The 16022-nt window shown below is 39.7% G+C and overlaps 1 protein-coding gene across 5 annotated transcripts in view; it reads left to right on the top strand.

Annotated features, from left to right (window-relative positions):
- NEDD4L (NEDD4 like E3 ubiquitin protein ligase) overlaps nucleotides 1-16022 on the top strand; it is a 299735-nt gene that overhangs the window by 69830 nt on the left and 213883 nt on the right. For all 5 annotated transcript variants that reach the window (XM_006116556.5, XM_006116558.5, XM_006116559.5 and 2 more), the window contains exon 2: nucleotides 973-1046. In XM_006116556.5, coding sequence (XP_006116618.1) covers nucleotides 973-1046 — 74 coding nt within the window. The remainder of the gene's footprint in view (nucleotides 1-972; nucleotides 1047-16022) is intronic.

Below are 16022 nucleotides of genomic sequence, written 5' to 3'. Positions count from 1 at the left end.
ATGAGCTGGTAACGTGCATTTTCAGAAACTGCACACAAATTTTAACAGAACACAATATTTTTTAAGGCAGAGTGTTAAGGTTTTAAGTTCTCAACCTTTTCAGACTATGTACTCCTTTCAAGAGTTAAATTTGTCTTGTGTACACTCAAGTATCACTTCACTTAATACTACTTCTGTACAAAATCAGACGTGAAAATACATGTCGCAACAGTGTTACTGAAAAATTGCTTCCTTTCTCATCCTGTCTGCATGAAATTTTAGTCTGCACTGACTTTGCTAGTGTTTTTATATAGCCTGTTGTAAAACTAGGTAAATATCTAAATAAGCTGATGTACCCCTAGAAAGACCTCTGTTTACCCCCAGAAGTACATGTATCTCCTGGTTGAGAGTCACTGGTTTTATTACTTTGCTGTTGGGAAATCTGGGGGGAGGGAATAGAAATACTTTACATTTTTTGTACCATATTTATATCTTTCTTGCTGTTTGTGTTTTGCTTCCTCATGCTAGATATGTGATTTATTTGGATTGAAAACTTAATACCAAAATATATGTTGTCATTTTCAAAATCATACGACCTTGTATTGAAGAGGTGAACTTGAAATCCAAGAAGCATGAAACTCTTGTAGAAATTCTCTGAATCATTTGATATCTCAGATGGCCCTGATATGCAAATAATCTCTTTGCCTCCTCCTTTTCACTACCCTGGCAGTTACTTATTCTTGCCAGCTTTTGCTATGGCTGGACTTAGTGCCCTTCATGTATCGGTTTGGCATTATTTTCCCGGAGCCAAACTGTAGAGCTCCCTTCATAAGGCTTTCAGAATTTAACCCAGGATAGAAAAATAGTCCGGACTTCTGCCATCTAGACACTGACAGTTCTTTCATGTTTGGGAAATGATGATCGAACATCTTCAAAGAACATTTATATTTGCATAAGTAAAACACTTTTTTCCTTTCTTTCCTATTTTATTAGGACGAGTCTCGACTCCTCAGAGTTAAGGTTGTTTCTGGCATTGATCTAGCGAAAAAGGACATCTTTGGAGCCAGGTATGTTTGTTACTTTCAAGACTTGTTTAAAATTATAGTATGGGTATCATAGCAATTGTATAGCCATTAATAGACACAAAGAAAGATTCTGTAATGTGATTGCAACCAGTGTAAATCGTGGGATTTCTGTTAATAGTCTAGTAAGCAGTTCAGTCTTGCACCCTCTGGGATATGCTCTCCTGCACCTCTGAATAGTGTTTCCTTGTTTTTCTGCCTCTGCTATAGGTATCACATGAAGAGACAATTCAAGCTTTAGTAGTGGTTTTAAATATTGTATTTAAAATGACTTCTCCCCTCAGTCCCTTGGCTTTGCTCCTCTTAAAATGAGAGGGAATGAAGGATACAGTAACTCGCTTCAGTTTCTGATAAAACACCACTCCTCCTTTTGGTTCTAGAGCAGCTGTGCTGGTGTTAGATACAGAAGCCTGATAGCATTGTTATGCTGTGATGTATTTGTGTGTGTGTGTGGGGTGGGGGGGTGGGGGCACTAGGAACAGGGCAGTCAATCTTATCCAGGTGTCATGTGTACAGATCCTGTGCACTGTATAAAAAGAAAATGGTGTGACGGGTTTCCCCAACTCAGTCCATGTGGGAGAGAGCTAGGAAATGCTAACTTGAAAAGAACATGAAACAGATCATGCTGATGTTTTTGCCACATAGGAAGCCTTCGAGCTGCACACCAAGGGCCTGTTTAATAAAATGCATATTTGGTGTAATGTAAAGTGTATAAGGTAGGGGAGACAGCACTTAGGCAGCAAGCTCATAGATTCCTTTGTTTTTGTGTCTCAGGAATCATCGGGTATAAAAGCTTACGGTTCAGTTAGGGTGAAAATTACAGAAACTTCTCAACTGATGGAGAGAGAGAGAGCCTGTCAGAAAGCTTAAGCCAATTTTCACACAAGTGGAGGTGACTTGTTAATCAATAGGAAGTGAACAGGCCATTGTCTTCCCTGATGTAACCCAAACAGGGTGACAGCTGGCGGAAATAAGCTGTGATTAGGTGTTTCAGATGAAAAAAGTATGGCAAGGCCACTTTGCTTAGTTACAAAAGTCCTTTTCTTTTTAAAATTATATATTAACATTTTTTGCTCCCACCCTAAGCTTCTGGTGCATACATGAAACTAGTGGTTCTCAATCTTTTGCGGGCCCCTAAGACCTTTCAAATTGAAGTGTGGCTCCCTTTGGAAATCTTAGACATAGTCCATTGACCTCCATGGATCTGCGGACCCGGGATAGAAAACCGTGGTTCTGTAGTGCTAACCAGCTTTCACCAGCCCCCCAGAAGTAGATTATTGATCTCCAAGGGCCCATACACTACAGATTAATCACTGCACTGCCCACGTCAAAACTTGCAGTCCCAAAGTGTGTCCACTAAATATAAAAACTATCTCCCTCAGAAGTGATATTCCACGAACCACCATGTGAATTAGGACAGGCATGTTTAGGAATTTTCGGAGTGTGCCCAACCTCTGGCAGACCCCTGACAGAGGGGATGAATTCTAAAACCAGCATACTTTCACAGAAATAATTCAGCTAGCAATCCCCTTTTTAAGCCCCTTTAAACTGAGTTGGTTCTAGCTTGAATATCTCTGCTGACTTCAACCATGTTGAATGAGGAGCAAGGTAGTTTCATGATGAATGAGCCCTAAATCATTTAGAGCTTTTTTGGTTAAGACTCATAGCTTGAATTCCACCAGAAAAGTTACCGATAGCCAGTTTAGTGCTGAATTTTTTTTTTTAAGTGGACTGCAACTAACTGTAGCGTCTTAATATATTAATAAGCTTCCTTATGGATTATTTTGTATTTCTTTAATTATGCCAAACAACTTAAACGCAGTAGTTGAAGGTTTAATCACCTTTCGATTTATTTTTTGGGTCGATCTGGCAACAAACATTCCTATGGTAGATGTGTGCAGAATGTGGTAAGACAAAGCCCTTTCTTTCTCCCCTAAAACTGCTGTTTGGAAAAGCTTTTGACTGCTGACTATCAGCAACAAAAAAGCAGCTCATGTTTAGAAGCTATCAGATACATAGTGCTTGCTGAGTAGATTACTAATAGTACTGTTAATAGTGTTGGCTAGCTTTGCTTGCACATCGTCCATTAGCATTTATATTATGGGAGGCCTTTCACCTACTCTTACAGCTGAAGGTGAGATGCTGCAGTAACAAAGGGAAACCAATTCAGGAGAATGGTGTAGTGGAAAATAGAGAAAACAATTTCAGGGTTTGTTTGTTTGTCTTTTTTAAATAAGATTAGAACTATCTTTTGTTAACTTCCCTTTTTTAGCTCTTTTTAATTTGCGCTCAAACATTTTTGTACTGGTATACACGATTGACTTTTCAAAAGTGAAGAAACAAAATCTGGCCAGGTTTCTACTAAATTTTGTCCAAACTTCTAGTTTATTTAAAAAGTAAAACTAGTATTTGGGTAGGCCAAATTATCTTGTCTTATAAAGAATGTTAATGTTGGGATATAGAGGCAAATTTTAAAAAAATGAGGAAAATGAAAAATTGTTTAGCATGTGTGTAATTCTTCTTGGGATAGATACATGGGAAGTTTTACAGTTGAATCCCTGACACTGTAGTATCTTCTCCATCAGCCAAAACTCTCATATTATAAATATTTAAGATGCCTTAATCAAAAGAAGCTCTGAAGTTAACTGAAAAATGAATAAACCTCAAAAATCAGTTACACCTTTGAGTTGAAATGCTTGAGCTGGGTGAATTGGCAATGAGTTCTATTGATATGGCACTTAAATATTTAAAGTAAGTTTCTCTCAAATCCAGTAGGGTTTTCATAAAGCTAAATAGTTAAAAACATATGCTGGAGTATGTTTTTAACTTTGTTTGAAATGGATATTTACTAAAAATGACTTGAATGGCATCATACATTATCAGTTTTTCTGAAATGCTTACACTGCTGAGCTAACAAGCTTTTCAGAAAGCTTTTTGTGAGAAGTTTATTTTTTTAAAAGGACTTGCATTGTCTGTTGATAGTTTTAGTTATGCTGCTTTAGTCAAATATGATTTTTAAGCTGCCACAAATATCAGTTGCATTCCAGTGTAACTATCAAGAATACCTCCCCTAAAAAGTATCATGTTGATTAATTAAACAAAATTTATCAAGGAGGAATTGAGCTCTACATTACTTATGCGGTAGAAATTACTTTCAAGTAGAACTAGCTGGAGGAGAAGTGTGAAATTCTGAAGACTTAAATTTTCTGAAGCATGGCATATGTACGAGACCTCTCCAAAATAGCATTCAAATAGTTGTATCCAAGGTGTTCTTGATAGAAGGGAGGAAAAACATGCACACAGCATAATTGTTTGCTATAAAAATGTTTCTGGAGGGGAGTCGTGATGGGATAAGCTTTCAGCACTCTGTCACTGGTTTAAATCTTGTCAGACTTGGCGGCGGCTGTAAGCCATTGATGCTTTTGGCTTTGGAAAGTCTGTGGATGTTCACAGTCTGGCAGGTGGGTGGTGCATGTCCACACTATGGAAAAGCCTTTTTGGCAGACTCAACGGACAAATGAACTGAATAGACCCTGTAGCCTGAACCATCCTCTTTCTCATCGAGGGGAGATAACACCAGATCTGGAGATCAGTGAAGAAAAGGGGTAAAGTGGGAACCAAGAGGGAGTTCCACAAATTAATTCAGTGTCTTTCTTTAGAAAGATCTCTGATAGTGCCTGGTTCTGTTTTGCAAACTTGGGATGTACATGGGTGTGATGGTGCCTGTCTCTTGTATAGCATGCTGAATCCATCTTCCTTGGGTGGAACAGTTTTGGCAGCACAGGAGCGGGGGTTGCTTGTCCTGTTTCCCCCGTTCGGGGGGGAAGGAGGAGAGGAGAGCAGGTGGAAGTCCTCTCTCCCTTCCTTATATGGTTCCAGACATGTGGAGCCTCTACCTCTCCTCCTGGGCACAGGCACCTGGAGGGAAGTTGAACTCTTTTCTCTGGCTCCTCCTGTTGGCTAAGTCCAGCTGTGCCTCATCCTTTCAGTTCGTGAGTGGAACTCTGTTACTTGGGCAACCCAATACAGAAAGGAAAGTTAAGTCCAAAGCAGACTGCAAGGAGTTACAAATGGGAAACAAAATGGCACATGAAATTCAATATTGATAAATGTGAAGTAATGTACATTGGGAGATGTAATCTCAACTGCACATATAAAATGGTGGGATCTAAATTGTCTTATTATTCAAAGAGGAGATCTTGGAGTTACTGTGTCAAAATATCTTTAAAAATATCTACTCAATATGCAGCAGCATTGAGAAAAGGTGTGGAAAGACACATTAGGAAAGAATGGTAATAAGACAGTAAATACTGCATTGCCTCTACATAAATCCATGATACACCCACATCTGGAATACTGTGTGCAGATTAGTGATGTTAAAATGGGGTTAATTGACTAGGCGATAGAATTTCTATTGACTAGTCCATAGGCACTTCCACATTCCTCCTTTGAAGTACCCCTCCCCACTTTGCTGCCTCTATCTTGTCGAGGGAGCAAGAGGAAGGGGGTGGGGAAATCAACTAGTCAACACACTTGCTTATCGGATAGTCAACTAGTCTTTAACATCTCTAGTGCAGATGTGGTTACCGCTTGTCAAAAAATGGAAGTGGAAAAGCTTCTGAAAAGGGCAAAATAAATTATTATTAGGAGTATGAACAGTTACTGAGGGTATGTCTACGCTACCCCGCTAGTTCGAACTAGCGGGGGTAATGTAGTCATCCGCAGTTGCAAATGAAGCCCGGGATTTGAATTTCCCGGGCTTCATTTGCATGAAGCCGGCCGGCGCCATTTTTAAATGCCGGCTAGTTCGAACCCCGTGCTGCGCGGCTACACGTGGCACAGAGTAGCTAGTTCGGATTAGGAAGCCTAATCCGAACTAGCTACTCCGTGCCACGTGTAGCCGCGCAGCACGGGGTTCGAACTAGCCGGCATTTAAAAATGGCGCCGGCCGGCTTCATGCAAATGAAGCCCGGGAAATTCAAATCCCGGGCTTCATTTGCAACTGCGGATGACTACATTACCCCCGCTAGTTCGAACTAGCGGGGTAGTGTAGACATACCCTGAGAGATTAAAAAGACTGGGATCTTTCAGCTTGGAAAAGGGACGACTAAGGGGGGACATGATAGAGGTCTATAAAATTATAACTGGTAGTGAAGAAAACAAGGAAGAGTTATTTACTTCTCATAACACAAGAATTAGAGATGACCCAAAGAAAAAATAGGAATCAGGTTTAAAACCAAGAAAAGGAAGTGTTTGTTCAAACAAGACAGTCAACCTGTGGAATTCCTTGCCAAAGGATGTTGTGAAGGTCAAGATCAGGGTTCAAAAAATAACTTGATAAATACATATAAGATACCGGTAGATCTGTCAATGGTAACTTTAGTCTCTGCTTGCCAGAAGTTGTGAATAGGTGACACCATCAAGTGAGCCACCTGATTACTTGTTCTGTAAATTCCCTCGGATGCACCTTGCTTTCTCCATTGTTGAAGACAGGATGCTGGGCTAGATGCACCTTTGGTCTGACCCAGAATTATTGTTCTTATGGAGTGATGACCCGCTGCTATTACACACATTACCACTTTTGAGCCTGGAACTGGCCTCTTTCTCTCTCCTCCACCGAAGGCTCAGTAAGGAAGATGTGGGGAAAATGTCATTCTGTGATTCACCTACCTCTATCCTTACTGCTATAGGACTATGTTCTCCATGTTGGTAAGGCATTGTTGTTACAGCTGCTGCCTGAGTATATCACGTGCTCTCGGGATAGGCTGTCTATTTCAACTGCTTGCTTTCTGTCCCCTTTCAGAAACCAAAAATATAGTTGGGGGAAGGGCTGTTGTTTGGAAGCTCTTTGTGAGGAGGGCAGTCGGGTGACCTACACTAAATATTGATACAGTTATAATCTCTGGAATGAGTGACTCATAAAGTGTTTAATGAAATGGTATTTTGAAAACTAGCATTAGAACTGCATAATTACAGTCCCAGTAGATAAGCTACTTCAAGGTTGAGTCATGAAGTATTTAATAGGGGGTAGAATAATGTGACCACTACTGTAAATTTATGAAAGGTGCATTACAATACATGTTAGGTCTTACACAAACCCATCTCAGTAGGCTTTCTATGAGGAATTACTGCTATGGATTCTTAATTTTAGACCTAAAAAAGGGTCTCTTGTAAATTGTTGGAGTTGGAAAGTCCCCTTTTTTTTTCCCCACTGATTACTTCTGAAGGAAATCACTACCGTTTGGAATACTTCAGAAAGTATTCTAAAGCAAAAATTGGGCTTCTCATTTTTTTATTTAAAATAAGAAACAGTAACTGCTTTTAATCTGTGGTACTGTAGGTAGGCTGTAATTCAGGGAATTTAACAGTTGTTCAGTTAAGGTGATTGGCAGTCAGAATAGTCCTCCCCATTGGCATAAGAATACACTCCACTGGAAGGTAAAGTTCTATTACATAGAAGGGTAGCTTAAGGGGAGTGATTTCTAGGTGTGCCAGATTTCTCCCTAAGCATTTTTGTTAACATTGAAATAAATGAATCTCATATTTTTTGGTCTACTCACTGAAACTCAATTAAAAAGCACATGGGACCTTAGCTGTAGCGTGAGTAACAGCTTGTAAGTACTGTAAATCAGTGTCTAGTGAAACTCAGTAGTTTTGGATGGAACATTCCTAGCTCTGCATTGAGCAATGAGAGAAATGTTAATTTCCGTGAGCAGCTTTGCTTGTGTGTAACCATTATTGCATGAGAACTGATGCACTTGTGTATTTTACAACCTGAGGTTGCTCTTGAAATTAAAGCATTACGATTTGAATAACTTAATTCTGTTTTTAAAAATGACTGTTTCCTTAAATCTTTAATGACTTTGAATTCCTTGAATAATTTTAGTCTTCCATATCATACAGTGCAATGTATGTAGCCATGAATCATAATCATGGTACATTCTGCAAACAGTGCTGTATATTATTTTATCTATGTATTTGTATTGTGATAGTGGCCCAGGCTTCAGTCAGGATTAAAGTCCTGTTGGGGTAGACACTGTACAAACAAATAAGACATTCCTTCCTGCCCCTGAAGAGTTCAGTGTTAAGCTCATGTCCTGACTTAGTGATGTTTACCAACATTTTAGTGATGTGTAGGTGATTTTTCTCCCTTGCCTTTCCCCTACCCCTTCCTTAGTGATGAATCCCCATTCACAGATTAAGTGAGGCTGCTATGGTGGTTCTGATGACTCTCCCAATAATGGGTACAGTATCATGCCTTAAATCCGTTTTCTAAGTCTAAGTACTTGAATAAAATAGATCTGATCTATTTTTGGAAGTGTGGATCTTAATTCTATTAATCTGGATCTTGTCTGTCTTGGAAATGGATTCATAGTGGAATAATTTTATACTGTATTTTGCCAGTGACATTTTTCTGCTATAGCTAAGGAATCAGTTTCCTCATGCAGCCAGGACTTTTAATGTAGAGGTATGGGTGCTCAGCAGCCTCTGAAAGTTAGGGCCTATGTTGCTAGTCCAGAGCAACACTTTGTTGACTAGCTCTCAAAATGAGTTAATCATAAGTCACGTTACTGGTGAGTGATGTACTTTATGTTGTTCTTCTCTTTGTCATTTTGTTTTTCTATCCTGTTACGTTGGATAACCATTTTTTTAAAAAAATGGTTTAATTACAGGGATCTAACATTCAGTAATCGAGAATTCTTAAAAAGCATTTGTGTTGGGTATCTCCATCTCTAAGGAGGGAATTTGTTTGGATGCATTATTTGGAATAATTATGGGCAAATATTTTAATAGGTGGATGCATACATGAAATATTTTCAAAATAGAAGTCAATACGTGCATTATTGGCTGCATAAAATTACAGCACTGTTATGCTAACATTCTTATTCCAGCAAATCTGGAAAGAATGGAGGGATATGTTTGGACAGGAGACAAAATTATGCAGCTGCTACTTCAAAAAAATACACTATAGATCAAATTTTGACTGCCTAAAAGTTTTTTAAATGAAAAGATTTGCAGCAGAACAAGGTGTTTTTTTTATCATCAGAAATTAAATTTTATTTCTAATTGCATCATTGTTCAGTATGTGCCATCAGTGGCTTCACTGATGTATAGCAACACAAGTAGTAGTCCCCGCTCTGAGGAGAATACCATATAACAGACACAGCTAGGAATGCAAGCTTTTATTTGCCTTAAATTTTCTGCTTTTAATACCTTTGGTTAGCTTCAGTGGTGAGAGTGCTAGAAGTAAGAGACTCAAGGTTGCTGCTGGCATTTAGGAAGACTGTGTTGAGCAAATCTGAAGTGTGGCTGAATTCTTCTCCAGGTTACATGAATTCTGTTCATTGACTGCTGTGGAAGTAGCACATGTATAATAACTGAGAAAAGAACGTAGCTCACAGATAAAAATGAGACATCCGTACCTTTATATTTATCAGGGCTCCCATCATTGTTAGTGCTGTTGAAGTAATGAGCAGAGAAGCCTGGTATGAAAACCCAGAGGTCATGTCATCTTGGAATGTGTTTTTTTTAAGACACTTTTTCCTCCCACTTTTCATTTCCTGTTGCGTAATAATGGGAAGGTAACGGAGTGGTGTGCGATAGTGTCATGAAGTTTAGACGGGTTCTCAGTCCCTTCTAACGTGGTATAAAAACTCCATGGTCCATCTGTGCCATAGTAACTAGTTTTCTGTATATGGAAGCTGGGGCCAGTGTTAGGGGGTAGCAAGTAGGGATGTAAAATCCTGTTTAATTGGTTAACCAGTTAAATGCTATGTTTAACTCGTTAACCAATTGGGCAGGTAGGGGGGCTGCTCCAGCCCCTACCTGTTAAACTTATCCAGTAAGCCTTGCCCATTAAGTTTAACTGCTTAAACAGTCACATCCCTAGTAGTAATCAAGGCAGCTGTCTGGGTCCCCAAGCCAGGAGGGGCTCCACAAAGCTTAGACTCTAGCTTCAGCTTCAGCTTTGTGTTATGGGACTCAGGGCTTCAGCTTTCTATGCTGTCTAATTCTGGCAGACCACCGCAAAACTTGCTCATGGGTCTCCCCAAAGAACCCTGTTTAAGAGCCACTACAAATTCCTTTGTTAAAAAATGCACTAGTACATAAAATTAGCTATTCAGGACACCTTAATAAGGAACAGCTGTACTGATTATATTCATGGGAGCTGGAGCTCCCTCTGGTGGCTAACTTAACATACACATTTATCTGTTACTTAAGTTAAAATATATTAACTGACTCTTTAATTAGTTACTACATGTTCAGATCCTGTTGTCATTAACAATTTGCATTATCCTTGGTAGGATGATGAGCTCTTGAAATTTAAAAATAGATTAACTCAAATTAAGATCAATTTTTTTAAGTTGTGAAGTTAATAAACTACAAGAACAACTTACCAAGGGTTGAAGCAAAATGCAGGACTATGTAGCACTTTAAAGACTAAGAAGATGGTTTATTAGATGATGAGCTTTCGCAGGCCAGACCCACTTCCTCAGATCAAATAGTGGTGGGTCTGGCCCGCGAAAGCTCATCATCTAATAAGCCATCTTGTTAGTCTTTAAAGTGCTACATAGTCCTGCATTTTGCTTCAGCTACACCAAACTAACATGGCTACATTTCTATTACTATTCTATTACCAAGGGTTGTGATGGGTTCTCCATTGCTGGCAATTTTTAAACCAATGTTGAACTGGAGCATTTTTTTAATTAAACACAAACAAAAAATTCCCCAAATCAAACCAACCAGCCAACCAAACATAAAAATAAAAACCCAAAGCAAAACAAACTCTCTCTCCCATATCAAAATGGGAATTAATTCAAGGAAGGCTGATTTTTTTTGTTATACAGGAGGTCTGTCTTAGGTGATGAGTGGTCCCTTCTGACCTTAGAAGTTCTGAAACTCTCTTAACTCAGCAAAATAACTTATATTATGTCCAAAAATTCTTATTTTTTTTCTTAATGTTAAAATGTGGGATTGTGCAGATGAGTTTGAAGTGAGAATTTGTGCACAGAAGGTAAAGGGGTAGGATGGGAAATTGGGCATGGATGTAAGCAAATGTTATTTTAAAAGAAGGTTCAAAATTCTCAAGCTATCTAGCCTTTGTAACTGTGAGCTCTAGCAATATTGCCGCCCTCCTCCTCCTATCATCCACTGTTTACGCCATTTGTACATCTGGTCATAATAGCTTTTTTTTTTTTTTTTTCCCTCCAAAGTAGGATGCTCCTGTGGTTAAAGCACTAGTTTGGGATTAAGGAGAGGTGGGGTCAGTTCCAGTCACTTGTTCCTTTCTGTGTGTACTTAGTCTCTCTGCTTCAGTTCCCCATCTGTTAAATTGGGATAATGCTACTTTTTTCATGCCTTCCTGTGGTTCCGTTGTTTGGGGCTGGACTGTCTTTTTAAAAGATAGTGACAAGCACCATGTGGTCCAATTCTGACTGGAGACATCTAAGTACAGTCATAGTGCAAATAACTTTATAATGTCCTTCCATCCCCCCCTCTTCCTTCTCCCCTATTTATTTTGGGTCTTCACATCCTAAACTCAAAACTCCGGTCATCTGAAGAAGTGGGCTGTGCCCACGGAAGCTCACGATACCATCTACATGTTTTGTTAGTCTATAAAGTGCTACCAGACCATTTGTTGTTTAAGTTTATAATGTCAGTTATTTTTATTTGTCCTTCAATCTAGCTACTTGTTCGGCATGTTTCTTTGAGGCACTGTGGCAGAGGTCAGTCTTGAAGGCAGCTACGAAAGAGGGCATGACAGTGGCTTTCAGCTAAAAGACATGGATTCCAAGGTGCAGTGTGGAAATGGCAGCATTTATGGAAGAAGCTGATAAAGGGGTGCTCAAGGCTGGCATTGTGAGTGGAGAGGGAACAGCACTCAATAGAAAATGGACTCATAGTAAAGTTAGTGCTGTGTGTAAGAAACCTTTATTTCTAGAGGTTGAAAAATGCAGGTTAATTCTGGCTGCAGTAAAAGGGGGGGGGACAAGAAAAATTTGACTGCTAACCATGGTCATGAGGTTTGAGGTCAATAATGAGGTCTAGATGTGTATTAAATTTGTTCTCAAGAATGCATCTGATGACATATTAAAAGTGGTGATCTTTTTATTTTTAATTCAGCAAAGCTCTCTGTAAACTCCTCATGTAGGCTTTCCTCCCTCCCTCTATGCTCTAGCCAAGCCAGCCTTCTTCCCTCTTCTACACCTCTTAAACCCTCCCCCTCCTTTTATTTGCACTTGAAAAGTTAGGCAAGACACAGAGCTTGGGCTACTGTGAGCAACCAAGGGTGTGTATGACCCTCTATGAAGTGTAGGAAGCAGCAGATGGCACTAGAGGACTTCATCTCATTGCACAGGTTGAACCTCTCTAATCCAGCAAAAGCGAGGAGGAGTCCTGTGGCACCTTATAGACTAACTGAAGTGTAGGAGCATAAGCTTTCGTGGGCAAAGACCCACTTCGTCAGGGTCTTTGCCCACGAAAGCTTATGCTCCTACACTTCAGTTAGTCTATAAGGTGCCACAGGACTCCTCGTCGCTTTTGCAGATTCAGACTAACACGGCTACCCCTCTGATACTCTCTAATCCAGAAGGCTCTAGTTGAAAAACATCCGTTGTCCAGAATGATTTTTAGTTAGCTGGATGTCCACTTCTTAAGGGTGTGTCTGAGTTTCTTGCACTCCCATAAAGCTTGTTTACAGCCACTAGTTCTAGCTTTTAGTCTTCTGTGCTGCTGTTTAGCTCTAATTTACCCCTAAATGTCCTCCAGCGGCACCAGTGAGCAGTGGAAGTGTTGTCAATGCTATTAGACAATATTGACCTCCTGTGGTCCAGAAAATTCTCATTCAGAACTGGTCAGGCCCTGAGGGTTCCAGACTAGAGAGGTTCAGCCTGTAGCACCAAATGGAAGCTTTATGGATCTGATTCTAGAGGCATTCAGGCTTCTCTGGCTTCCCAGTTGGCATCCGAATTAGGAAGGTTCTGCCCATTGACACCTAGAACATAACCTGAAATTAAGGAATGGATACACACAGGTTAAGCAAACAATGATTGCTAGCTGAGGATAGGCCTTACTTTGCTCAACTCGCTAGTAAGCATGTTTGATGAGACAGTGAACTAAAAACTTTTTCATATCATTTGCAAATTTGTCATGAGCCAATTTTGAAATAAAAACATTTCATTTCCATTCAGATCGAAAGCAATCTTCCCTCTCCTCCCCATCCCTTCCTTCTATTTCTCTTCGATTTCATTTTGAATCATTTTGTTGGAAAAATAAGCATCTCATGAAAGATTTCAGAGGAAACTGTTCATTTCATATAAAAATATAAATCAGAAAGCATTCTTGTTTTTCAGGCAGTTCTGAGTGCTAAAACTCTTCCGGTATTGATTTGCAAGAATCCATTGAGGAAGTTCACAGGGCAAAGAGTCAAATGTTCAAACAAATTCAAGGGGAAGAAATGACTCTAACTCAGGGCTACTCTACTTTGGAATCCCCGGGGGCCACGATACTCACAGCATATGCTGAGAGCTGCAACTTGTGTGGTTGCATGTACATGCAAATATATGCAAATAGCTTCTTTCACAGTGAGGGGCATGAATACAAAGATTAAGGTAAGACTACATAACACGTAGGCCCCGTTTAAGTCAATTCTGCTGATATTAATAAAATGCAATATATTTACCCAACTTTGGCTAATGACAGCACTTTTAATGAGTAATGACAGTCCAGAAATTTAACTACTAAAACGTATATCAACAGAAGACCATTATATTGACTACTTTAACTTGAATGGAACATACCTTGTTGTGTATAGTAACCTTCCAGTAAGGAGCGTATCCTAGTTTTTCTTAAATTGCTGTCAGGTGGCTACAAGTCCTTTGAACAGCATGACAGATTCATGATGCCATTGCAGGTTTATTTTCTTTAATGCAACAATAGTTTTTTGACAAAGACACGTTTTTGACAAAGACACGTTATCTCTGCAAAAGTGAATTCCATCTTCCAAACGGGTGAAAATCCTGTGTTCATCCAACAAGTGTCAATTTTTGTTGCCATTTTTAATGCTGCTTATTAAAAAGGAAATTGTATACAGCTTTTTTGGATGTTTAGCTTGAAGCTCCAGGTTGTTTCTCGGAGTGATTTTACTGTAAAAAGAAAAGTTTCTAAGCTAGAGTGCTCCAACCTGCAGAGGACAGGGAGCTGGGCTAGTCAAACAAGACACGAGTCAAAAAAGGACAGAGGCCCAGGAGCCCCGTCCTGGATTCCCAGCAGGGCTGACGTCACCATGGTACGTGGGATGGAGACAGGGCTGCCTGGCCATGGCGCTGGACCCAAATGTGGCCAGTATGAGCCAGTCATCACCTCTCAGATTCTGCCCACAAGGCTAAGCAGCCAGCACTTCCTACAATGCCCCGGTGCTCTTTACACCTCCTTCTTGGGGCTAGAAACGCCAGTGCCAAAGACCTTGTACCTGTCTGTTCCAGTCAGCCTGTCCGCTTGTGTATTTCAGGGCTCACCCCTCCTGGGAGATGCCTTGCTGTTACGGAGTGTGTTCCCAGTGAAGGCCACGTTCAAAGAGTCCCAGCCATGGGCCGCGTGTTGAGTTCCATGTAAATCGAAACTGCACCGCGGGCTGCATGTTGAGTAGCCCTGTTCTAACTGATGGAATTAGTGTTCTGTGCTTCTTAAAAAAACAGCCTTCCATGCAACTGAAGAGAAACATGTGCTTCAGAGTGAACTGAATTATGGTATAAGTAACACCTGCTACTACTGTAATTGAAACAGAGTACTTGGAGAATTTGACAGTGCTATCTGTATAGTCCGCATTACTGTCTCCTTTGTTTACTAATGTATATAAAAATATATTTTGCTTTTGTGGACTTCTCATATGTCAACAAGGAGAGAGAAAAAGAAAACCTTGACAAAATAAGAAAATGTGGAGCCACAGAAAGAGTGACTGGAAATTATTTTGAATTTATGTAAGCTGACTAGATTCTAAATTGACACCGTCATTTTATAAGTGTTCCAAGTGAGTTGTAGCTGCCACTTGCCTGAGTGTAATGCTTAACTTTGATATTTTCTTCTTTTGAGTTTTGATACTAAGACACGATATTTGGGATTTTGACTATACTGATTAGAAGGGAAGTGAGCCTATGTGATTGTTAATGGGGAGGGGAAGGTGGTTTATAAGACTGTAATTTGTGTAGTGCATTATTGCTAGTGCAAGATGTTCTAAAATTGGGTCAGACTCCCAAAACATGAAATATTTCTGGCAATTGAGCATTAAGCGTTTGTTTCCCAGATTCTCTGTGCAACTGAGGGCTAGAATCTTTTTAAAAAAAATTAAATAAAAGCTTTGAAAGATTCTCAGAGAATCCCAGAATTCAGTAGGTGGGGCTACAAGAAGAACACTGAGATGCCGCTGATAGTGCTAGAATTGAAAATATTGAAGACTAAGCCCATGCTGTGTAAGTTTGAGCAACTCTGGGTAGTGGGACCTTACTTAGTATCTACACCTTATCTCACACATTCTGTCTCACTTAGATAATATGTTTAAGAATAAATGAATAGCTTACAATCTGTCTGCACAAGATTCTTAAAATTTTAAAAAGGTGAGACGGGGGTTAAATTAACCTTTTAAGCATTCTACGAAGATGTTTTCTGTGAATGTGACCTGCCTTGGGAGATGGATTAGTGTCTCTTTCTGTTTCTCTCAATACATAGTCTGAAAGAGTCTCTCTCTTAATATTAGGCTATATGTGTAATGTCCAGTTATATTCTTCCCTGGTTATGCTAGAGTACTCGTTATGAATCCTATGTGGATAGCAAGTTCCCTCAGACTTTTACAGAAAAGGCAGAAGTGTTGAATCATAAACAGCACAAACTTTTGCCCTAAACATTTGTCAGGCACTAACAAAACATATGTTTTAAGTAGTTTGAATAAAACATATGTCCTCTTTC

Source organism: Pelodiscus sinensis, chromosome 6, assembly GCF_052426305.1.
Source record: "Pelodiscus sinensis isolate ZL-2025 chromosome 6, ASM5242630v1, whole genome shotgun sequence".
NCBI classification, from domain to species: domain Eukaryota; kingdom Metazoa; phylum Chordata; order Testudines; family Trionychidae; genus Pelodiscus; species Pelodiscus sinensis.
Note: the sequence above shows the minus strand (reverse complement) of the source record. Positions and strands in the feature narration are given on the sequence as shown.